At 36.5% G+C, this 26,657-nt stretch overlaps 1 protein-coding gene across 1 annotated transcript in view; it reads left to right on the top strand.

The window, feature by feature from the left end:
- The window catches only part of RNF169 (ring finger protein 169), a 101,192-nt gene that overhangs the window by 14,674 nt on the left and 59,861 nt on the right, over nucleotides 1-26,657 (top strand). Inside the window, exon 4 of the mRNA XM_077777718.1 lies at nucleotides 15,674-15,747. Within this exon, the coding sequence (XP_077633844.1) occupies nucleotides 15,674-15,747 (74 nt within the window). The remainder of the gene's footprint in view (nucleotides 1-15,673; nucleotides 15,748-26,657) is intronic.

Raw genomic sequence — 26,657 nt, 5'->3', positions numbered from 1 at the left:
AAACTGTGATCTGGAACACCGGGGGGAGATTGATCTTATACACAGATAGGGTTATTTCTCCCGTTGTGGGGACTACTCATCGCTGTCTATATTTGGACAATTTTAATGGTTTGAAAGTTAAGTTTTCTGGTGAATTAAAATCTGCTTCCCTAGTTTTAGTATTCATGTATTTAAAGACCATGATTATTTCTATTTAAATTTTAAACTTCTCAAATTCGTCTCTTTGGTCCTCTTCCTCCCTTTCCAAAAATTCTGATCATGCTACGTTACTTAGAGTTCTTGTAATATAGTATGCTTTTTGACCTTTTGTCACCTATGATTATTCTGCCTGGAAGACTCTATCTTCCTGTCAAATTATACTTATATTTTCAGGCCCAGGTGAAATATTAAGTGCTCTATGAAATTTTTTTCACACTCATATAGAAGTCAGTTATCTTCCTTTGTGCCACCATACAGCATATGTATCACTCACGTCACTTGATTTCAGTTCCTCATTTGTGTATCTGACACTGCAGTGAACTCTCTGAGGTCAGAGATTATGTCTTTATGTATTCAGCACTTAATATGGTACTTAAAACGTATTAGATACACAGTAAATGTTTAATGGAGGAAAAAGATTCCTTAAAGAAAAATCCCCAAAAGTTTTTGACTATATGTCATGATTCCTTTACCTTCTGGTTGATCGTCTTTAAATATGCCACTCAGAGATGCCACTCATAATACCTAATGCGCTTGTAGTGGGGCTTACCGTCCCTCCATCTGGATGCTAAATTCTCTTTCTTTCGTTCTTTCGCCTTTTCATCCTTTCTTCCTTTCGTCCTTTCTTCGTTTCATCCTTTCTTCCTTTCCTTTCCTTTCCTTATGGAGAGGAAGGGAGGGGGAAAGAGATACAGAGAATCTTAAGCAGGCTGCACACCCAGTGCAGAGCCTGAGGCAGGGCTCTACCTCATGACCCTAAGATCATGATTTGAGCCTAAATCAAGAGTGGATGCTTAAATGATTGAACCACCCAGGTGCCCCTGGATGTTTAATTCTTAATACTGCTAAAGATTGTACTAGCCTTATTCATACTGAAGTTGTCAGCAACAAAACTGGTTTCTTTCCCTTTTTTTTTTTTTTTTTTTTGGCATGAACTACTGTCAAGCCATCTTCGTCATCACATGACTTACCACAAAATTTTTAAGCTCGAAGATAACTTACTTCCAATTTTGTTTTGGTTTTTATTTTTCTGAATAGCAGTGGACTTATTTTCCCTTTACTCCCTTCTGTTTTGCCATTTCTCTTGTGTTTGTCTGCATTTGGTTCTGCGAAACTATTATAATAAAACCTCAAAAGATTGGACTTTACTAAAGTTTACCTTTGCCTTAATTATAAAAAGCTTTATTAACTTCATCTTCCTTCAGACAATAAGTTCTTTGAATGACTTTAGTATAAAATGGTGCTAATGGTATTAAAGACCTTTCTCATTGATTCATTCAACAAAAATTTTTTAGGTCACTGTCTTACACTGAGACACATACCTAGAGATCATCCCCATCTTAAAGGAAATCTCCTAGTTTGGGGAGGCAGAGGCAGAGACAAATAACTATAGCACAGGTAATAAGTGCTACTACCATTCAGAGAAGTGCAGAATGTTATGAGGGCCTACAGGAAGCTAATGTAATTCTCTCTGGGTTAGTGGGAAAAGCTTCACAAAGGAGAGGGCGATGGATTAGGTTTGGAAGTAGTCATTGTATAGTGAGAAGGAGAAAAACCATTCTAGGAGGAGGCAGTGGCATATATAAAGTCACAGAGGGGACAGGGTATGGCATATCCAGGAAGCAAGATGTGTTAAGGCTGGGGAGGGGAGAGGTATTGCGGGAATGGGAAAATGTGGCTGGAGTGGTAGATTGGGTACTGTTTATAAATCTTGCAGGCAGAGGGAAGCCAGGAGGATGACAGGGCAAGGTCTCTGTTTTATAGAAAACCATGGAAGCAGTGTTGATGACAGATGGAAAGACAAAGAGTTCAAGAGAGCAATTTGGCTACTATTTAATACACACAGAATCTGTACCGAGTAGACATCGGAAGATTCGATGAGAAAAACAACCCTGTTATGGTAGGTAGTACTCCCATTTTACAGAAGAAGAAATACAGGCTTTGCGAGGGTAAAGACTATTAATATTTATCCAGTGGGCGGTAGATTTGAATGCATGTGGTATAGCTCCAAATCCTGCATTCTTTCTAATTTTGGTATCATTCCACCTTGTGAACTAATGTGAATGATTCTTTGCCTCAAACAGTAGAAATTAAGTCCAAAGGATTTTGTACTATGATGGATATAGTGGGGACAACCATATGGTGGCCTTGTTCTGCTTAGACCCACAGGCCTCCATCTCTGCAATATTCCTATATCTATATCTGCTTCTGTGTCTCCTGTTGCTTTGACTGTGTTGATGCAGTGCAGGCTGCCTAACCATGTCTAATTGTTTTGGGCCATTTCTGGACTAAACAAGGAAACTTACTGCTTTCAGTTTACTTTTGTTTAATCCCTGCTTTCACAAATCCTGTTGATCTCTACTCTCTTACTTTGTCTTTCTCCAATCCATGTGTCTTAGTCAGTTTGGGCTGTTATAACAGAATATCATGGACTGGGTGGCTTATAGACAACAGAAATTATTTTCTCATGGTCCTGGAGGCTGGGAAGTCAAAGATCAAGATGATAGTAGATTTGGTGTCTTGTGAGGGTCCACCTCCTAGTTCACAGACTGTCATTTTCTTGCTGTGTCCATCCTCACTTGCTGAAGGGGCAAGGGGGCTCTCTAGCATCTCTTTCATAAGGGCACTAATCCTATTCATGAGGGCTTTGCCCTCATGACCTAATCACCTTTGCAAGGCCCCACCTCTAAATGTCATCACACTGGGGGTTAGGTTTTAACATATAAATTTGGGGGGTATGCAAACCTTTAGCACCAGGTGTTGATAACTAGAGTCAGGAGGCCAGATCCAGCCTGCTGTTAATTTTTGTAAATAAAGTTTTTTTGGAACACAGCCATACTTATTGTCTATGGCTGCTTTCATGCTACAATAGCAGAGTGGGCAGAGACCTTACGGTCTGCAAAGCCTGAAATATTTACTATCTGGCTATGAGCCTATAACCTTGGGCTGCTCATTATTCTTTCCAGATCATGGTACAAATCAGGTTAATTCTTTAAGGGAGCAAGATGCAACTTGAAATTTGAGTATTTCATTAATTTTTATTAACAGTTAATTTAGTAAGTATATTTCCATTCCCATTGTTTATATATACGTGTGTGTGTGTGTGTGTGTGTGTGTGTATGTATAAACACTTTGGTGCCATTGTTTTTCATTGAATTCCTTATATTTTCCTATAATTCTAAGAAATTTATATCCCTGATATATATCCCTGTATCCTTATAGGGAAGTCTCTACATTTAATGAATATCAATTATATAGCCAACACTGTACCAGACACATTACATTAAATCATATTTAATCATTCATAATAGTTTATTTAAGGGCATTATTGTTATCCTTTCAGGAATGGGGATACTGAGGGCTAGAGAAGTTGTAGTGTGCCCAGTGTCAAACTGGTAAATGAGAGTATCTAAGCGGTCTCTATAGCCTGTGGTTTCGTACTTAACAGGCATACTCATATGGCAGATAAAGTGCTATATTTAGAAAAAAAAAGTTTAACTGAGTGACCAACCCAGGCAGGCATGCCTGATAGAATCACAGAAGTACCTCCTTCATACTGTATGCCGGGGGGGATTCTGCCCAAATTTGGCATTTTTACCACATAGAAGTAAAGAACAACCTATTCCCCAAGCATGTGGGATAACAGGTTTTATAGTTTATTAACAGTCTTACCATATTAATAAGATTAAATATGGTAGTATTATCATTGCTGTCGACAGGGTGAAGTTTAGATTCCTTAGCCTAACTTCATAGAGAACCTTGGTTCTCTATAATCTGGCCCCCAGCCTACCTTTCTGGTCTGTACAACCTTTCTGTTCTAGGAAAACATATTTATTCACTGTCCAGCCTTTATACTTCATGTTTTGTTCACATGAATTGCTTTCTCTCCATCTTTTTACTTAACTAAATTTTACCACTTAGACTCTCCTTTATCCCATCTTAAAGCCTTGCCTCTCCTTCCTAGCCCTGGTTCTCTTCCTCCTGTGCTTGGGTGGTGTGTATTGCAGTGTTTGCTTGTACGCTTCACTAAGCAATTGTTTATTTTGTGACATTGCATCTGTCATCATCTATGTTGTTATTTAAATTCTTTTAAAAACTTTATGAATTTGTCTTCACTAATAAGCTATATTATAAATGTTTTGGGGAAAGGGTCTCGTGCCATTTTTTTAATTTCAAGGCTTTTTTAAAAAATGTTTATTTTGAGAGAGAGAGAGAGAGAGCACGCAAGCAGGTAAAGGGGCAGAGAGAAAGAGAGAGAGAGAGAGGGAGAGAGTCCCAAGTAGGCTCCATGCTCAGTGTGGAGCCTGAAGCGGGGCTTGATCTTACATCTGTGAGGTCATGACCTAAGCTAAAATCAAGTTGGGTGCTCAACCAACTGAACCACCCAGACACACCTCAAGTTTTTATTTAAATTCCAGTTAGTTAACATATAGTGTAGTATTAATTTCAGGTGTCATGCCTTTTTTGGTGTATTTTTTCTTCCCACAGCAACTCCCTTCTTCACTGATTGTTCTTGCTTTAATTTCCTAATATCTGGAAGCTTTTTTTCATTATTCTTACATGCTTTTTACATGATAACTTAGAACGTTATCACTAATATTTTTGTGACTTCTACATTTATATTGCTGTTTCTTTTTCCACTTGTTATTCCTATTTCTATGTTTAGTGTTTTTTTTAAGTAGGCTCTATGCCCAGTGTGGGGCTTGACCTCACAACTCCCAAGAGTTGTATGTGCTACCAACTTAGCCAGCTACGTGCCCCTGTTTAATGTTTTTATTTTTATTTTTTATGTTTGAAATTATAAGGCATTGAGTCTGGCAACTTGCATCTCTAAGTGGTTTTCTATCTTTCTATCTTATTATTTCTGTTTTATGTCTCGCATTATTTAAAGGTCTTTATATATAATTTTGATGGCAGAATAATCATGCATGGACAGATAGACTGTCCATAATTAGCCTAACCATTCTCTCAACATTGGACTTTCAGGTTATTCTCAGTTTTTGTTTTGCAATTATGAATAGGTTGCAGTGAAAATCTTTTTATGTAAAAGTTTTTAAGTATTTTAGATTATTTTTTTCTTAGATTCCTGGAAATTAATTATTAGGTCGAAAGTTATAAGCATTTTATATGTTCTTGGTATGTGAACTGTGACATTTTGATTTGATTAGTTCTCTGCCAAAGGAAAGTTTTAAAGTACAAGCAGTGTAGGTTCATGTAGTGGTAATCTGTGGTGTTAATTACAGTACTTAAGTAAGCAGTCTTAAAGTTTAGTATTAACATTTTATTAGCTTTTAACTTTCTCTCTCTACCCTTCTTTTCCCCAGATAACCAGTCTTTATATTGCTTGCTATAAATTGTTACTCATCTTGGGCAAGTGGGTAAATGAACAGTTGTATTAGTTTAATAGTACTTGGCTGTCATCTGCACTCTTAGGAGTAAACCAAAAAATAGTAGATAAAATGGAAAACACTTTAGTTTTAGAATAGATTTGTAGTTCATTCTGAGTGTCTCCACCTTCCTAATTCTAAATGATATGCTTAATTTAACATTAAGATTTCTCATTTCACATATTCCATTTGATAGGGGTTGTTTGGTAGACAGTACAAGCAGGTAGCCTTGAAATTAGTATGGAGAATGGCCTCTTGTTTCCTGTGGATCTCTGCACTTACATATGCTTTGTTATAGAAGATGTACTTGGATTCATTGTCTTCATTTTGCTGTTGTGCACTTCTACTCCTTGCTGTTCTATGCAGCTCTTTTTTTTTTAAAAAATTTTATTTTTAAGTAATTTCTACACCACCCAATGTGAACTCAAACTTATACCCCTGAGATCAAGAGTCACATGCTCTACTGACTGAGCCAGCCAGGTGGCCCTGTTCTATGCAGCTCTTACATGTTGAGTTTTATAACTCTTTGACATTCTATAACTGTCTCACCTAAGTATGTTTTTCCTTCCCTAGTAAGATTTTAAGTTTCTTTAGGACTTAGAACACAAATGTTTTACCTTTACTGTATTCCTCTCTTGATTTTCTCAAAGGAATATTCTCTACTTTTGTATTCTTCCTAACTGCTCATTCCTTCTATAGTAATGGTCTGTCATCTCATGATAAAAAAAATTGTCTTTTCCAATGCTTATGAAAAATGTAGATTTTGCTTCTGGCTATGATGGAGCAGATTGTAGCAGACCAAAACTCCTGCTGAGAATAACTAGAGAAGCCTGATTTAAAAAAATATCTATATGAAGGCATTGATACATTGCTAAAGCAGCCAGAACTTGAGACATTTGTGGTTTCTTGACAACTGGAGAGTGTAACTTTAAGAGGTGAAAAGATAGTAGAGCTTTCTTCATCAAGCTGGGGATACAAAAATTGTAGTTCAAGGCTGCCAGAGCAGCAAGAACTTGAGAGGCCAAGATCCCAGAGAGAAAGGAGGTTCATTTCCCCTACTCCCTTTTTCCCCTGTACCTGCTGTTTTTCTCTTAAGGATTTGTTGATTCTTAAACTGTGGAGGGTAAAAAAAAAAAGGCTAAGAACCTTCACAGAAAGCTACTGAAAAGCAATGCACTCTTGTAGCAGTTCTTCAGTGGAGAGAAGAGTTGAAGACCTTCCAAGGAAGGTAGTCTTGGTAAACACCCAGACTCTCAGAGCCTTGGAGGGCTACAAAGCAGGGTAAGCTTTACAGGTTTTACAGACTGCAGCCAGCCTTGAATCAGCTCATGTCCTGATTGTATTATGAGGTGATCTGCCCTCATTCTAAATGCTTATGGAGAATATGATGAATCCTCTGTAGGAATGTAGTATCATCCAGAGCCTCTACAGTTTTTCATACATCATGAATGACATTCTAATAAAAATTACCAGGTAAACCAGGAAACCAGGCCAGGAATAAAAACAGACAATATAGAAATAGATTCATGGTATCCCAGTCATCTGATAATTTATTCTGTTTCTCTAATTGAAGGATATTTAGGTTTTTGTAAAAAAAAAAATTAGTTAAATTAAAAAAATTTTTAAAAATGAAGATGAAGGATATTTAGGTTGTTTTCAATCTTTAGTATTGTGAGTATCCACAGTGAACATTCTTGTACATACATCTTTGTATACATGTATGATATATCTTTAAGATAAAGGATACCTTTACTAACTCTTGTCTTTATCAAACTCTTTGATGGTTGCCAATCTGATAAAAAAGTGTTTTGTTTTAAAAGTTCTTAGTATCTTAAAATATGAGTGAAACTGAACATATTTTAATATGTTTGTAAATCATCTGAATTTATTTTTAAATGTTTACTTATTTATTTTGAGAGAGAGGAAGAGTGCGTGCAAGCAGGGTAGGGGCATAGAGAAAGGGAGAGAGAATTCTAAGCAGGCTCTACGCTTCCTCCTTCAGGGGGCCAATCTCACAAACCACAAGACTATGTCCTGAGCTGAAATTAAGAGTTGGATGCCAACCCGTGAATTTATCTTTTACTATTAGCTGCCTGTTCATGTTGTTTGCCCATTGTTTTATAGGGTTTTTAGGCTTTAAAAAATAGATTATAAAGAAGCAATAAGGAATAGCGGATAAGAGCACAGATTCTGGAGCCAGATTGCTTGGGTTCAAGTCGTAGCTCTTTCACTGATAGCAGCATAGCCTTGGGCAAATTAAATGCTCTATAAAATTGGGATAATAGTATCTCCCTTTTGGGTCATTATAACAATTAGGTGAGTTAATAAATGCAAAGTGCTTAGAAATGAGCCTGGCATAATGTTAAGTGTTACGTAACTGCCAGCCATCATAATGGTGCTGCCGGTGGTGATAGAGACGGAAATTACCCAAAAAGATTTTTTTTTATTTGCCCAAGGACAAATAGCTAGTAAGTATGAGGATCCAAATTAAGATGTAGGTCATGGGAGCTGAGTCCAAAGTTCTTGTTCATTCTGATGTACTGATAAGAAATTGAACATACAGGGGTGAAAACTCAAGCATAGCCAGGTACCAAGGAATGGTTAACTTTGGATTTGGGAGTTCTTAGGGTTAACATCTTCCCAGTACAGTTGAACAAGTTTCTTCTTCTAATTTTGTACTGAGTATGGTTTGACAATGATACTTCATTCCTGAGGTTTTGGTACAATTAGAAAAATGCCTGTCTTCTATTTTGTTTTGTTTGTTTGCCTTTATTAATAACCCAGTCATCCCAACCCAGAGACTATCCTTTTTTAGGAAGGACCTTCAGGGAAGTATAGCTCCTCCTCCAGTTCACATTAGACTGAATACAATACTCCATTTAGGTCACCAGCCACAGGGATGTGTCATTCTTAAGGCATCATATCCTTAGAGAGTTTCACTTCCTGTTAAAATAGTAGTAGTTGGAGGAGGGGCATTAAGAAAGTATTACAACCATTGGATTCATTTAAAAATACCAAGATATTCAGCACCTGGGTGACACCTGAAGTAGTTTCTAGCTTGTCTTTTCAGTGCAGTGAAGGAAAGGTGAGTAGTTACTTCTATGCTGCTAAAATACTTGAAAATCCCTATAGAAGCTGGTGGAGGAATTGGGTTTGGGACTAACTCCTCTGGACTAAGGAGGGTATTGGTGTTTTTAGTCTCCCACATTTTCAATGTCATTCACAAAAATATCAGATTTGTTGCCAAGGATGAGCCTACAATGCCACATTATAATCATACAGTCTGTGGTTTGCCTTAGACTTTACTCTTGTGTATTCTGTGGGTTTGGACAAACCCATCATTATATATCCATCATTATGATATGCAGAGTATTTTTTATTACATTTTTAAAAGTTTTATTTATTTTTGAGAGACGGAGACAGAGTGGGAGCTGGGAGGGGCAGAGAGAGGGAGACACAGAATCCAAAGCAGGCTCCAGGCTCCGAGCTGTCAGCACAGAGCCCAGTGTTGTGCTTGAACTCACAAACTGTGAGATCGTGACCTGGGCTGAAGTCAGGCATTTAAAATGCTGAGCCACCCAGGTGCCCCTGTACAGTGTGTTTTTATTGGGGGTAAGAATCCTCTGTGCTCTGCACCTCATCCCTACCCCCCTTCATTCATGGCAATCCTTGATCTTTTTCTTGTTACCATAATTTTGTCTTTTCTAGAATGTCATGTGGTTGGAATCATTTAGTATGTAGCTTTTTCACAGTGGCTTCTTTCACTTAGTAATATGCATTTAAGTTTCCTCCATGTCATTTCATGTTTCTAATAGCTCATTTCTTTTTAACACTAAATAATATTCCATTTTCTGAGTGTACCACAGTTTATTTATCCATTTACCTACTGAAGGATATCTTGGTTGTCTCTAAGTTTTGATGATTATGAATAAAGCAGATGAAAATATATTTGTGCAGGTTTTTGTATGGACATACATTTTCAACTCTTATGTGTAAATATCAAGGAGTGCAATTGTTGGATCATATGGTAAGACTATGTTTAGTTTTGTAAAAAAACTGCCAGACTGTCTTCCAAAGTACCATTTTGCATTCTCGCTGCCAATGAATGGAGTTCCTGTTGCTCTACATCCTTGCCACCATTTGGTTTTGTCCGTGTTTTGGATTTTGTCCATTCTAATAGGTGTGTAGTGGTATCTTGTTTTAATTTGTAACTGTTTAATGACATAGTATATGGAGTATCTTTTCATGTGCTTATTTGCCATGTGTACATCTTTGGTGAGGTGTCTGTTAAGGTCTTTTACCCATTTAAAAAATATGATTATTTTCTTTTGAGTTTTAATAGTTCATTGTATATTTTTAAAAGTCTCTGGGGCGCCTGGGTAGCTCAGTCGTTTAAGCGTCCGACTTTAGCTCAGGTCATGGTCTCACGGTTCGTGGGTTCGAGCCCCGCATTGGGCTCTGTGCTGGCAGCTCAGAGCCTGGAGCCTGCTTCTGATTCTGTGTCTCCCTCTCTCTCTGATCCTCCTCTCTCTCTCTCTCTCTCTCTTTCTCAAAAATAAATAAATAAATAAATAAAAAACATTAAAAGTCTCTAGTCAGCTTTAAGAGACATTGTAAAAGATTCTGATTTAAAAGGGGGAGACTTTCATTTTTCTGGCCCTTTTCTGTTCCATTTTTCAATAGTCCAAGTGGATTGAAACACCACATTTCAAAAAGCTTCAAAGAAGTTGTGTAGATATTATAGCTACTCTTATGTAAGTTTAAAATCTAATAACATTTTTACCATCATGTTAAACTTTAATAGAGTATTTCAGAATTTAGAGAAACCCATTGAGTAGTAAATTAAAATGAAATAAAAATATTGTTACTGAATCATTAACTTTAGAAGTTATCTAGTGTGCCACCACCCTGTCTCTCAGGTTGAAACTGAGATCTAAAGAGATTTTAATTTTAGTCCCTGATGTGTGTGTGTGTGTGTGTGTGTGTGTGTGTGTGTGTGTGTGTGTGTATTTCTCCAGAAAGCCCAGGACCACTCAGTTACAGTGATTCACCAGCAGTTCTAATAGGACACAGCATATAGTCACACTCTTGGCTATGAATTATTATAGTGAAAGGATACAAATCAGAATCAGCAAAGGCACACGGGACAATGTTCAGCGGAAACCAGATGAAAGCCTTCAGAGTCCTCTTTCAGTTAGGTCACTCAGGACATGCTTAATTTCCCTAGCAACAAGTTGCTATAACACGGTGTGAAGGGAAGCTCATTAGGCAGAGTTTTTTTTATTAGAGGCTGATGATGGGCACCCTCTGCCTAGCATGTACCAAAATTCCAGACTCCCAGCCTGAAAGAAGGTATTCACTGTATTGTTTCCATAAACAGTTTAGGTGTATTAAACCTGTACCTAACCAGTTGGGGGTGGGGGTGGGGGTAGGAACTCTCCTGAAATTCAAGTTCCTAGGTACCAGTCATCCAAGGGCCAACCTTATAAGTGGGCCTTTTAAGATAGGCAGTGAGGTCTGCTATGTTAATTCCTTTCTACTGTGTGTGTGTGTGTGTGTGTGTATGCAGCATTTAGCATATAGTGTACTTTTATTAAATGTTAGCTGTTTTTATTTATTATAGGGATTCTTCATTGATTACTACTACTATTAATTGTGATCTTCTGCATTCTTAGGAGGTAGGTTGGCCAGTATTTTGATCTTTATTTGATAGATGAAGAGACAAAGGCAAAGAGAAGCTTTGGCATTTCTAAATACTTTCACTTAATTGACAGAGCAAGTATCAGAATCTAGTGTGTTCTTTTTGCAAGTCCACAGGATAAAGATGGGTTTTTTTTTCCTTGTTGACGTTTCTAGAGGGCATTAGTAATATGGGAAATAAGATTCAATATTTAAGTTAATACCATGTTGTACCAATTCACAACTTTTTGTATTTATGTAATTTGTGAACTTTTGGGCATGATGCCATTTAATGTAGCACAGTTCTGTTGGGGCAAAAAGTGATCTTGATTATTTAGCATTTTTTAATTGTTAAAACATTAAACATTAAAAATTTTTATTTAATGTTTATTATTTTTGAGAGAGAGAGACATAGACAGAGAGTGAGCGGGGAAAGGGCAGAGAGAAACACACACACACACACACAGAATCTGAAGTAGGTTCCAGGCTCAGAGCTGTCAGCACAGAGCCCGACGTGGTACTCAAACTCATGAACCGTGAGATCATGACCTGAGCCTAAGCCAGACACTTAACTGACTGAGCTACCCAGATGCCCCTAAGCATTATTAATCTTACTCCAAGATTAAGCTAATCTATATTAGTACTGATTTTGGTGAACGTAAATTGGTACTTCACCTCTACCCTACTCATTAACTTCTACTCTCAAATAAGTCAAGGCCCAGTAAGATTTCAGTCAGTATGCTCAGTTCCACTTGGCCTTATATATGAGCTTTGATATTTCTTAATAGGTGTCCAAAATTTAACTTGAATTTAACTTGCAATGTAATATACTTATCAAAGCAATTGGATAATTATATATTTTTTTGTTGTAAATTGTACTTGCAAGTAAACCAGACCAAACCACAGCTTCTTTCTCTCTCCAATACCAGAGACAATTTTATAGTTAGTAGATTTTATTGCATGCCACTCTACTGGCTGAAATAGTTTATAGTTTTCACTTTCATTACACTCATTTGATCCTCGTGATGGCCTGCCATGATATTCTGATTTTACAGAAGAGGAAGTAGTTGAGATGACTTCTCCAAAGCTCTGGAAACTTCTAAGTTGGGGATCAGGCTTTTAACTTTGTATTATTTATGCTATGTAATGAAGATAGTAAGCTCTTTGGATGTTTTGTTCTAAATGTTAGCAAGACCATTTTAGAGAAAACACATTCTCCAAGAGTAAATAAAAATTGTCATCATTTCCACCAGGCAATTTCTAATTCCAACAATTTTATCTATGAATATACTTACAAAATGATATGCAGGCAAGATGATTCATTATAGCATTGTTTGATAGTCTTTGGAGATTTACCCCTCCCCCGCAATATCTGTATTTTGGTCCTCCTCTTTATTCTTAGTATTACTTTGTCTTCTCTCTCTTTTTTTCCTTAACCTGTTTTACTATAGCTTGGTTTATTGGGCATTTCATAGTTCCATCTAAAAGATGCAATTAGCCAGTTGTCTGTTTTAATCAGCAGAAATCTACTCTGGCGAATTTAAGCAGAAAAATAATTTTTTTTGAAATTGAAATTGAAAAAGAATATTGGGTAATCCCGAATAACCAGCCAAGTAGCCAGAAAACTTGGCTTGGAAAATAGCAGCTAGGATACAAGAGCAAAGTCTGTATAATATGAATTCTTTGAAAGTTCTTTGTGACCTAGTATATTTTTAATTGTTCCTTGTTTGCTTTAAGGAATATATATTCATTCAATATCAGGATCAAGTTAACTTTTTTGTTCAGTTTTTCTACATTGTTACTACCTTTTGGTCTGCCTTATCTGTTTTTAATTGTGGTGTGTTAAAATTTCTTACCATTATTTTGGATTTATTAATTTTTCCTTATCTTACTAGGTTTTTTTTTGCTGTGGTATATGTTCATACAAGTTCGTGATTATCATATCTTCTTTGTTGGGTTGCCCTTTTAATCATTATTTAATTTCCCCCTTTATTCCTATTAATGGTTTTCTCTTGGTTTTGCCATTTACTAGTTTTGTGGCCTTAGGCAAATCCATTAACCTTTCATTTTCCTTCTTGTAAAATGGGTATAATACCTACCTTATAAAGTTTCTGTGAACATTCACTGAGAAAATATATATGAAGTATTTTACATGTGGTATGTTCTCCATAAATGGATTGAAAGTACTTTAGTGCCTTAAGGGTTTTCTTTTTCCTGTCTCCTTCTCCTTCTCCATTAAAGCATCAGATTTTAAATACTGTTTGCCTATAATTGGAAATGTGCTTAAGGGATATGATGAAAATAGTCACCAGGACTTTTTTTAAGTGAGTGAAGGTGGTGGAATGTTTGCCTCCCACACGCAGAGTCTAACAATTCTCTAGTACTTGTAAGTCTTTAAGTTACTGTTCCCTGCTTCTGCATTAGATCCAGGGTTCCTAACCATCTTTCACATTTCTTAGGTATGCTAGAGTCTTTCAGAATAGTTGAGACAACTGAAAAAGGACAAAAGTCAATATTTTGAGGAGCCTACTTCTCTACAACAAATATTTATCAACCTTAGTGGGATATAGAGTTCTTAGTAAGTCTTTAAATCAATACTTTATTTTGATCACTACATATACACAGTTATATAGAAGTGATACGGAAGTTATATAGAAGTGATAGAAGTATCACATTTAAGGAGACAGAAATGTGTACATTCCCTCTCCTTTTTGTTAGCATTTAGAATTTGTTTGTTTGTTTATTTATTTATTTTGAGAGAGAGTGAGAGAGCACATGAGCAGAGGAGGGGCAGAGGACAAGGGAGAAAGAGGCTCTATTTTTGTTTTTCTTTCTTAATTTATCGTCAAGTTGGATAACATATAGTGTATACAGTGTGCTCTTGGTGGTGGGGGTAGACTCCTGTGACTCACACTTACATACAGCACTCAGCGCTCATCCCAACAAGTGCCTTCCTCAATGCCCATCACCCATTTTCCAGAGGAAGAATCTTAAGCAGGCTCCGTGCAAGGCACGGGCTTGATCTCACAACTGTAAGATATGACCTGAGCCAAAATCAGGAGTCAGATGCTTAACCGAATAGCCACCCACGTGCCCTTAGAACTTATCTTTTATTCCTGTTCTTAATTTGGATTTTTATCATCTATTTATATTACCCATGTGTATTGTATGCCTCCTGTGGTTCTGGATATCTTGGATTTTATACAGAGATAAGGAGAGAAAACAGAATTTCAGCTAAGAAAATGGCATAGAAGGTTTAAAAATATATGGCACAGATCTATTGTAACTAGACAGTCAAGGGTTAAGAGATGCAATGCTGGAGAAAGATGAAGTTGTCATCTGTCTTTGGACAGCCTTGAATGTAAGGTTGAAGAGTTTTGACTTTGTTCTGTAGGCCAATAAAAACCACAAAGGCTTTAAGGGTAAAAAATCCGGTTATATACTAAAAATATTTACAGGTTGTATACAGGAAAATACTCTGCCGGCAATGGCAATCTTGAAAAAGAAAGAAAAATACAGCGTTATAAATAAAACTTCAGCTCATTTAAAATGTTACTTGGTAACATTGAACTAAGAACTTTAAGTAAAGTTTTCCTTGAGGTCCTTTAACATGTTATTTTATCAGTGCGGCCCTTCCAGACCATTCTATATAAAATAATCTTTTTCTCTCATCCTACATTTATTTTCGTCAGTAACAGTACCACCGGTGGTATTATGTACACTTCTTTGTTTATTGTCTGTAAGATCGTAAACTCACGAGAGCTTAGGGCTTTATGTGTTCAGTGCTTCTCCCTGGTTCTTAGAACTGCGCCTGGTTTTTACCCTTTAATAAATATTTGTTAACAAATGAATGACTATTCAGATTAAGACAACTACAATTGATTCTTGATAACTGGTGCAGCCCCACATCAAGAAGATGTGGTTTATCTATACCATGGAATACTACATGGCAATGAGAAACAATGAAATCCGGCCATGTGTAGCAACATGGATGGACCTCGAAGGTGTTATGCTGAGCGAAATAAGTCAGGCAGAGAAAGACAAATATCACATCTTTGCACGTATAGGAGGATTAGGAGGAACTTAACTGAGGAACATGGGGGAGAAGAAGGGGGGAAATGGTGGGGGAAAGGGAGAGAGGCAAACCATGAGAGACTCTTGAATGCTGACAAAAACTGAGAACTGATGGATGTGGGGGGGAGGGGAGATGGGCATGGAGGAGGGCACTTGTGGGGATGAGCACTGGGTGTTATGTGGAAACTAATTTGACAATAAACTATTTGTAAAAAAAAAAAAAGACAACTACAATTTTTCATGTGGTTTATAATATTAGAACAGCAGTAGGACAAGGTTTGGGGTTCTTCCCTAGAAACTTCTGTTAAAAAGTGTTTCTTTTCCCTTTCCTCTAGAGTTTATATTCAGAGCACCAATCAAATTAAGTAAGCCGGGGGAACTTCGTGAGGAATATGAAAGCCTGAGAAAGGTATAGTATACACATTAGCATACCACTCATTTTCTTAAAGTAAATTGAAATAATGACATTAAAGAATGCTTAGTGGGTTTTTTTTTTTTTAATTTACAATGCAGAGCCTGTCTTTCTCTGTACTACCTTATACTGTAGCTATAATGGAAGTAGAGTAAACCTTGACTAAGAACCCCTTTTTAGCTATCCTTTTCAAAGAGGAAAATGTAGCTCACCAGGCCTATCTTACACCTGCAGCAGTAACTGGCCATCAAGAGGGGTATTCTTGGCATTTATTGTATTATTTTTCCTTATCTTGCAAAGTTCCTCTAATTACATGTAATTGGTGTTATCTTTTGTTGCTTATACTCTGTTATGTACTCCAAAAGAACTGTAACTTAGGCCATTCAGAGGGTAGTGAAATAATTTCCTAGGTAGAGAAAGTTTTCCACTAGGAAAGCTTTTAGCTATGTTCACATCATCTTACTTTTGATGTTCTCGAGCTAATTATCCAAGAATCACTTAGAGAATTAAGATGTCAAAAAGGCTGGTAATAAGAAGAATATTACAAGATTTGTATCATCCTTACCCAGCCCTTTTCCTATACAACCATACCTTACACATCTCCGTAAATGATTCTACCTGTGGATATTTAATGTTTTATGAAGGTAAATAATCCACTTAATTCGAATCAGACATCATCTTAAAACAGGTGAGACAGTAACATTATTGTGGCATTTTATATTGAATGGAAAAGTCAGTATTTAAGAAGGTCATATGAAGGAGAAAATAGAGAACTCTGCTTAATTACTATATATTTTTTGACTCTCTCCTTTGATTGAGAGTGTCAGATGTTGACCTGGGTCCTCATGCTCCCTTTATTTTATTTTATTTTATTTTAATTTTTTTATATAGTAGATATTATCATATTTGATGTTATTAATATTTTCTATTTCACAAATAAATATTTTATTTTTAAATCATGACCTAGAAACTTTTCTTAAAATTTTTAAGTGTTATTTTTTAATTTTTTAATTTTTTTACATTTATTTATTATTGAGAGACAGAGGAAGAGCACAAACAGGGGAGGGACAGAGAGAGAAGGAGGCACAGAACCTGAAGCAGGCCCCAGGCTCTGAGCAAGCTGGCAGCACAGAGCCGGATGCAGGACCCAAACCCACGAACTGTCAGATTATGACCTGAGCCGAAGTGGGATGCTCAACCGACTGAACCACCCAGGTGCCCCAGGGTTTTTTTTTGTTTTTTTTTTTTTAATTTATATTTGAGAGAGAGAAAGATAGCACGAGCCAGCGAGCAGCAGAGAGAGAGGGAGATACAGAATCTGAGGCAGGCTACAGGGTCTGAGCTGTCAGCACAGAGCCTAATGCAGGGCTCGAACTCATGAAGTGTGAGATCATGACCTGAGCCTAGGTCAAGTGCAGAACCAACTGAGCCACCCAGACTCCCCTTATTTACTTTTAATGTTTGTTTATGTTTCAGAGAGAGAGAGACAGACAGACACACAGACAGAGCATGAGCAGGGGAGGGGCAGAGACAGAGAGAGACAGAAAATCTGAAGCAGGCTCCAGACTCAGAGTTGTCAGCACAGAGCCTGACGCCAGGCTCCAACTCACAGACTGTGAGATCATGACCTGGGCTGAAGTCAGATGCTTAACCAGCTTAGCTACCCAGGCACCCCTCTCTTGCTGCTTTTATATTAGTATTATGAGGGTGCGTTGGTTTCTGTTGTTAAATCACTTACAAAGTTGTTTTTCTACTTAGGAAGAAATTATTTTTAGTGACCACATCAAAAGAACCACAGATTCTTCTTAAATAAAATTCCAGAATCTGCAGGTATTTAATTCTGATATACCTCTTTACAAAGAATATGGAAATGTCAAAGCTATCAGCTTGAAGATAAAGAGAAAACAAGGATTGGAGATAGAAAAAGCAGGTTAAACAGAATGCATAGTAAGAGTTGAGGTTATTAATAAGCTTTGAGAGAGAGAAGGAAACCTTGAAGAACAGTGCTTTTATTCTTATTAGGAAGGAGGGACAGAAAAGTGGTTTTAAAAGGGACTGGTGGCAGAAGGTTTTTAAGTGAAGGTAGGACAATCTCACCCTATGTACCGGATTGGGCTTGGAAAATGGTCACCTATGTCATTTGGGTTAAATAAATGACATATAAAGCTCCCTCCACCCACTCCAAGTACCCAAGTTATCTGGCATCCATACGCAACCTAGAAAATTGAAATTCAGTCCATAAAATCAAAAGGCACTAATATGGCATATCCATACAGTAGAATAATATTCAGCAATAAAATGAAATGCGCTACCACTCGGATGAACTGCAAAAAGATGCTAAGTCATTAGAGCCAGATATGAGGGATACACATACTGCATGATTCCATGTACAGAAAATGTCCGGGATAGGCAAATATATGAAGACAGACATAGATTAATGGTTGATTGAGGAGGGGGTAGAATGGAGTAAGAATAAATGGACCTGTGTGATTTAATTGCAGTGTGGTGAAGATTTTTAACTGATTATGGTGTGTTTCACAAGTTGGTAAACTTACTGAAAGTCACTGAATTATACACTTGAAGTGGATAAATTATGTAACATGTAAAATATGCCTTAATAAAGTTGTAAAGGAAAATTAAAAGGCACTAGACATTTGGATGGAGAACTTGATAGAAAAAAAGTTTGTCTCTTAGAATGCATATTTTATTTTCTAAAAGAAAACAAAGTAAATATATAATTATTTGTATGAATATCTAGAAAAGGAAGATCCTTAAAAGTTTCTACTCAGGAAGGGATGGTAAGTGGAAATTCAGTCTACACAACTCATCATTACTATTTTGATGTTAAACATGCTACTGATATACTTTTTATTTGGCATATTTTATTTTGTTTAAGTGATAGTAAAAAATTTTATAAGGGCTATGAAATTTAATAAGAAATTTTATTCCTCTAATTCTAGTTCTTTTAAAAGATATTTACTTAGTAATCATAGATTCTCCTACATGTGGGGGAGTATTATGCTTAAGGTTACTCTGAGTTTCTAAATTTTATGATTATGTCAGTGGATTTCTATTTCCAAATATATTTAAAGTTTTCTTCCTGCCTTGTATCGTAGATAATTTTCTTTTTTTTAATAAGAAAAATAATGCAGAAATATGTAGAGCAAAATGTGAAAATTCCTCTTTTCCTTATTTTTCATTATCTTCCTTATAGTCAATTAGTATCAGCAGTTTAGGTCCTTTATATACTTACGTGCATATACACACGCTTTATTCTTTTTATTCTAGTCATTTATTCATCAGATATTTTTTGTGTCCCTACTGTGTGCCAGGCACTGGGGATATGGTGCTGTGGACACCCAAGGTCCTTGCCCAGGGAGATTCTGTTCTAGTGCAGAAGACAGTAAATTAGCAATCAAAGACTGAATATATATTAATAAAGTAGGATCAGAAGAGTTACTGGGGGTGGAGAGAAAACTTGAGGAGACACAAAAAGACTGTTTTAGATCATCGGGAGGGTCTGTCCATTGCATCTCTGGCAACATTGGAGCTGCTACGTGGGACAAGTGAGGTTGCAAGCCAAGTAGAGGTATGAAGAAAGAGTATTCCAGGCAGAGGAGCAGCAAATGCCCCTGAGACAGAAACAAGTTTGCCTTGCTCAAGGAACACTGTGGCCGTGGTTGAGTGTGCACATGGTGGCTGGAAGGGTGGTATAGGGATTTGGTGGGAGATGAGTTCGGAGAAATAGAAGGGCCAGATCAGAGAAGGCTAGTTGACCTGGTAAGGAACCTAAATTTACTCTAAGTGTGATGTGAAGCCAATAATATGATCTGCTTTATACTTTTAAAAGGTTTTTGGTTGCTGTGTAGGGAATAAACTATAATGAGCCGAGGAGTTAGGAATTATATTTACTGTAAATAGTAGAGACCCCAAAATAATGACCCAACAAACAAGGAGTTTTCTTTTTCTATAGTAGCAAAAACCAGATATATGCAGCCTAGGGCTGATGTTGTAGCTAAGTGATATCAGGAAGTCAGGTTCCTTTTGTCTTTCTGTTTAGACATCTTCAAGTGTGCCTGTCTCCTTATAGTGTGGGATGGTTGATCCTTCTCTAGAATCACATGTAGAATCACAAGCAGAAGCAGAAAGGCACATACGAGCTGAATCGGCTGAATTGGGTTTTTTTTTTTTTTTCTTTCTCTAAAGCCCACCCAGTGACTTCACGTGTGCTTTATAGTCCAGAGTCATAGACGCTCTCTGGCTGTCAGGGAGGCTAGAAGCATAGTAGTTTAGCTGACCACATTAACTTCCCAAGTAAAATATGGGTTTTCTTGATAAGGAAGGAAAAAATGGATGTTGGATAGGTAGCTAGCAGTCTGTGACTTATGGGACAAGAATGGAAATATGACCAGTTAGGACACTTTGGGGTTTAAGCAGCATTAGGGTTTTGCTGGAAGTATGACAGAAGGAGAGATGCAATGGACTGGAAAATGTATACAAGGAAGTCATTATAGTTTTGGACCATGGTTTTTGAGGTTATTTACAAGAGGGAATTGAGAGGATGACAGACATGATGGAAAGTGAAAGAATGGTAGAGTCCGTGGACTAGAAGTTTTGATGGTGGTAGAGAATTGTGAAAGTAGGGTCACTAGCAAGTGTCTACAGGTCAAGCTGGAAAGCTAGGGAAGTGGTGGTCTAAATGTGAGAGGCTTAAAAGTGAGACTGGGAGGTAGGTTAGTTATTGGACAGAACAAGATTTAGAATATGATCAAGGAATAGGTAACTGAAGTTATCTGAAATAAGATGGAAAAAAGACTTATTTAGGAGAAAGTACAGGAACTGAGAGAGTATACTGATGTTGAAATCTTCAGGAATGATCATTGAAGTAGTTGGAGAGAAATGTAGGTGCTAAGTTTTTCTGTGAATAAGGGGAATTGCCAGAGAGATAGGTAGATGACTACCACAAAGAGAGGTTGTGGGTGTTACAGTCTGATGGAAAATACTTCAAAGAAGCTAGGAGTTTTGAGGAATAATTGATCTTTTCTGTAGCTTTCTCTTTTATTAACAGTATGTGGTTTTTTGGTGGGAGGTGAGGTTTTCATCTAGATATTTTTTCATCCTGAAGGATATTTCATAATATAGATGAGGCACAATTCACTTAACTATTCCATTATCAGTAGTTATTTAAATTCTTCCCAATTTCTCCCAGTTGTAAAGAGATGCTGCACTGAATACACATGAACATATGCAGACAAACACTTCCTTTAGGTTAGATTCCTAGAAGTGAAAGTTCAGGGTCAAATGGTATGTACACTTTGTATTTTGGTGGATATTAGCAAACTACCTTTTAAAAAGACTTTTTCGGGGCGCCTGGGTGGCTTAGTCGGTTAAGCGTCCGACTTTCGCTTGGGTCGTGATCTCGCGGTTCGTGGGTTCGAGCCCCGCATCGGGCTCTGTGCTGCCAGCTCAGAGCCTGGAGCCTATTTCAGAGTCTGTGTCTCCCTCTCTCTCTGACCCTCCCCTGCTCATGCTGTCTCTCTCTCTCTCCTAGAAATAAATTAAAAAATATAAAAAAATAAAAAAAATAAAAAGACTTTTTCAAGTTGCTCTCTCACCAATGGTAAAAGGAGGCCCCTTTAAATCCTTGCCAAATTTTTACCATTATTTTTAGTATTTTGCATTTACCTGATTACTAGCTAGAAACAATATACAGAAAATGTATAAATGACCAGTAAACATAAGATGCTTCTCCTAGCTAGTAATTTATGTTTTCTGTACATTGTTCACAACCTTTGAATGTGAAAACCAATTCTGTCTTTTGAGTATTTGTAAACTTGACCACTAATCATATGCTTTCTCCCCTGCACCTTTGTAGTTGTATTCTATTGAAAAGTTTCTGACTTCTTTTTCTCCCTGACATTCTATGGGGTTTTTAGCTGGAAGCAGAAAATTAGCATGTGCTCAGTCTTCTATTTTGTTACAATGTCTGAGGAAATAATTTTGTTGTATTCATGTATTCTCGAATATATATATATGTATGTACGTATATATTAGTTTTTTATTTCAACAGACATTTACTGCAGACAAGATTATAACAATATATTAGATAAGCATATTCTTGTTATAGTCTTGTCTGCAGTAAATGTTGAAATAAAAAAATAATTTTAGCAAGAAATTATTTCAGTATTGTTATCTTTTTATGTTTCTATACTATATGAGACTGTTAGTCATTTTTGTCTTTTGAAGTAATTGATTCATCTCTATAAGTTCTATTTATTGGTTGGATTAAGCTTCTTATTTACACTATTATTTTTTTCTGCTTATAGTTTGTTTGAAGCTTTATCTTGACCACAAGGTTAAATAGTTGCTTTATGTTAGAGTTAAGAAACATAATCCACATGCTCTCATTTGTCTTCTTTCAGTCAGTCTGACTTGGAAAGGTTGAAAGTAGGGGAAAAAAAACAGCCTCTGCTTCTCTACTGCTTATCTCCCTGGTTTCTGTAGTGGGAAAGATGAACGCTTTCGATAATTCTGTGGATCACATGAGTGGTGTTTAGGCTTTCTCTGAATTGGTTTACTGGCCTATCCATTTTCTTTTTTTCTCCCTCCCTACTGGTTCCGTTTTGAGGAGTATTTTCTCCCCATTGCTGGCTGAATTATTCAAGTAGTAAGCATGCAGTTCTTAGTCCTTAGTCAGAGCCCAGTGTAATCAGATATGGTCAATGGGTTACTGAAGTGAATTATGTCTCCATGAAGCAGACACTAACTTTTGTGAAGGAATTTTTTTGAAGGTAAGTAAACTTTTAGGACCTAATTGTTTTGGGGAGTAGTTTTTGAAAGTATATAGCTTTAAAGTCTCTTTTATTCTCTTTATACCACGAACTTAAAATATAATGCACTTTATTTAAACTTGAACATTTCACTTATATGTATTTGGCTGTGCAGTGCATCAATGACTGAATGTTGAGCTGGCCTTACCCCACTCCTCTCTTTACAAAAATTTACTTATTTTAAAAGGAGCCTATTTACCTAGAACGTTTAAAATATGTTCTGTCACAGAAGCAGCAGACTGCTTGTTTAAATTTTTTTCCTATTAGATTGTAAAATCTTTCCATCATTTAGTCTCTTTAACTCTCCACTGCATGTAAGATACAGTCATCCCTACTTATCCGTGGGTGTATGTTCTGTGACCCCTGGTGGATGCCTGGAACTGTGGATAGTTCCAAATGCTGTACATACTGTCCTTTTTCCTGCACATACATACCTATGATAAAGTTTAATTTCTAAATTAGGCACAGTAAGAGGTTCACAGTGCTAATGAATAATAAGATAGAGTAATTATAACAATATACCCTAATGAAAGTTATGTGAATGTGGTCTCTCTCTTAAAATACCTCATTGTACTGTACTTGCTCTTCTTATGTGAGATGATAAAATACCTATGTGATGACATGAAGGGAGGTGAGTGATACAGGCACTGTGACATAGCGTTACGCTACTGTTGATCTGATGATGTGTCAGTTCCTCTGCTTCCAGTCTGTGGTTGAGTGAAACTGCAGAAAGCGAAATCATGGATGGGAAGGGAGTGGGGACAGTTTACTGTAGTATCTTGCGCATAGGTACTCATTGAATGCTGATTGAATGGTTGATCATCTAGTTTCAAAACTCTTTGTTTTAAGATAAATGACTTGTGTAAGGATGTACAGCTGGCTCACAATAGAGCTAGATATATTTTAAGATTTCTTGAGTTCTTTGTGCCACAATATTTGTTGTTGTTTTTTTTCTTATTCTTCTGTAATGTTATCATGTAATCTTTGAGGAGATGCCTGCTTTTGCCAGGTGCTGATGTGCCTGTTTCTAGAACTAGAAGATAGACACAGAATCTCATAATATATCTTTAAGAGAAAGTAAGCTATATGGTAAGTTATAATTTTGACTCCCTGAGGGAAAAACAGGTGTTGCTGAAAATCTAAAAATGTTAAACCTGGTTGTTTTCTTCTTTTGCTATTTACAACTATTCAGACAAGGGGGAGCAGCTTTATACAGTATGCAATGGCTTTTCAAAGAAAATAACATTGAGGGGGAGTGCCTGGGTGGCTCAGTCGGTTAAGTGTCCGACTTAGCTCAGGTCATGATCTCACGGTTTGTGGGTTTGAGCCCCACATCAGGCCCTGTGCTGACACCTCAGAGCCTGGAGCCTGCTTCAGATTCTGTGTCTCCCTCTCTCTCTGCCCCTCCCCTGCTCAAACTCTCTCTCTCTCTCTCTCTGTCTCTTTCTCAAAAGTAAATAAATGTTAAAAGAGAAAAAAAATTACATTTGGGAAATTCAAAGCCTGATCAAATGTAATTATAATATAAAGTTATTCAAAGTTATTTCTGCATTGTGCTGTCTTTCCTTGTCCCTTTGATTTCTGAGAGGAGGGGATCAGTAGTTATAAGATTATGTATTAGTATAATAGTTTTTATGGTTTAGAGAACAGTTTAAATAAATAAAATCATTTCAATGCTACCTGTGAAAGCCAAACTAGGGAATTTTTTTAGAGCAGTTGCAACTCTTCTTACAAAACTATTTTTTTATTTTGTAAAAACCTCTGATTAGTGAAGGTTTTTAATAAATTAAATTTTTTTCCTGCTTATAAAAGTAAGTAGAATTGTAAAAAGAAAAAAAAGTTCAGATAATGAAAGGATTTAAAGAAGAAAGGAAAATTACCTGTAACATTGCCACCTAATAACACAATTTAAATATTTATCTTAAATTTAAGCTTAAGATTTTTTACAGAATAGATTAAGAATTACACTATACAAACCATTTTTGCAAAATTTTTTATTCAGCATATCGTGAAATTTCCATGTCAATCAGTTTAGATCCAGGCCAACATTTATAATGGTTATATAAAATAACAGAAAACATGTATGTCAGTATTTTCCTTAAAAGCCAAAAACATTTAAGAATGCAAAATAACTTCTAAAAATATATTTCAAAAAGATTCTACAAGAAAATTTTAAGAATTTCTCTTGCCAAATTTGTGTGAAAATTCACAAGTAATCTGCTTTCACTGGAATTGCAAGATTGGTTATATTTTTCTGGATTCAAATGAGAGTTTAAAGTCTCATTTGATGCTTCTTACCTCCTAGACACAATTTTTTGTTGTTGTTTTAAACTTAAAAAATATGCAGGTGTTCTTCAAATCACAATACAGGTGTGGTGTAGATATTTTACTCTATTATAATGAGAAAGAGCCAACTGTCTGAGTTCAAATCCTGGCTCTGTAAAATGGACACCATAACACCTGGCTTATAGAGTTATCAGATGACATAAATACAACCCTTAGCAGTGGGCCAGGCATTTTATAAATCAAACCTTCTCAAGGATGGTCTTCAGACCTACTCAGTAATTATTTATAAATTCCAGATACCATTTTTCTTTTCTTTCTAAGAGGAATACTGTCATCTTCTCTCACTATTGTGAAATAGTGCCTGGCACATAGTAATCCATATATAAGAATTATTATTATTACTTAAAATTTGGAATTCTGAAAAATCTAGCAAAAAATAAACCCCTCCATTGATGCCATTTGTTCATTTGAGTAAGAAATGGCTGACCTTCAAAAAGTCATAGTTGGGGGGCGCCTGGGTGGCTCAGTTGGTTGAGCGCCTGACTTCGGCTCAGGTCATGATCTTGCAGTTCATGGGTTTGAGTCCCACGTCGGACTCTGTGCTGACAGCTAGTTCAGAGCCTGGAGCTTGTTTCAGATTCTGTTTCTCCCTCTCTCTCTGACCCTCCCCTGTTCATGCTGTCTCTTTCTCTCTCAGAAATAAATAAAACATTAAAAAAAATTTTTTAAAGTCATAGCTGGAAGCTGGAAAGTTAGTGGTATGAACCAAATGATTCTCAATTTTCTTGAATTTTGGACAGTGAAGAAGGCCTGTCTTTGCTTTTTCATAATCAAGGACTTAAAAGATCTTTTTTCTACTTCTGATATGTGAGTTCCCTCCTGTTCATTCAGTCTTTTAGGTTGGCAATTAAATGTATGACTTCTGTAGTATCTGCTGGTTCAATTTATGTGTAAATTTGAATGCCTGTGATTAACTTTATGTGGATTTCTGCATAATGCATGTAATTTAAAACCTATATTGAAGTAATTTTAAACACCTTACTACATACAGGAGAAAATTTGTAAAATGTTATCTTGACATAAATGTTTATGTATACTTAACTCTAAGCATAAGATTTAAATTGAAAGGTGTTTGAGAATTAAAGTGAAGACAGCGTAGTATCGTAATATGATATCTTTAAAATTAAGTAAGAATCATAAGAGCAAATTAATTGCTTTGGTCTGTTTATGTGATTGCTGAAGTAGAAATCATGGCTTTAACCTTGTATGCAAGAGATCATTTGCTATGATTCAGGATGCTGTGAAATGGAAACTGCAAGTAGTCCTAGTTTACCCAAAACACTCTTTAAAATTTTTTATTTAAATCCATGTTAGTTGGCGTGTAGTGTAATAATGGTTTCAGGAGTAGAATTTAGTGATTCAGCACTTACACATATCATAACACCTAGTGCTTATCCCAACAAGTGCCCTCCTTAATGCCCATCACCCATTTAGCCCATCCCCCCACCCAACACCCTTCCAGCAACCCTCGGGTTTGTTCTCTATTTAAGAGTCTCTTATGGTTTCCCTCCCTCTCTACTTTTAACTAATTTTTTTTCCTTCCCTTCCCCTGTGTTCATCTGTTTTGTTTCTTAAATTCCACATTAAGTGAAATCATATGATATTTGTCTTTCTCTGGCTGACTTCTTTTTCTTAGCATAATATATTCTAGTTCCATTCACATTATTGCAAATGGCAAGATTTCATTCATTTTGATTGCCAAATAATATTCCATCATATATATATATATAT

The sequence above is a fragment of the Crocuta crocuta genome, unplaced genomic scaffold (assembly GCF_008692635.1).
Source record: "Crocuta crocuta isolate KB4526 unplaced genomic scaffold, BGI_CrCroc_1.0 scaffold271, whole genome shotgun sequence".
In the NCBI taxonomy this organism is placed as follows: Eukaryota; Metazoa; Chordata; class Mammalia; order Carnivora; family Hyaenidae; genus Crocuta; species Crocuta crocuta.
Note: the sequence above shows the minus strand (reverse complement) of the source record. Positions and strands in the feature narration are given on the sequence as shown.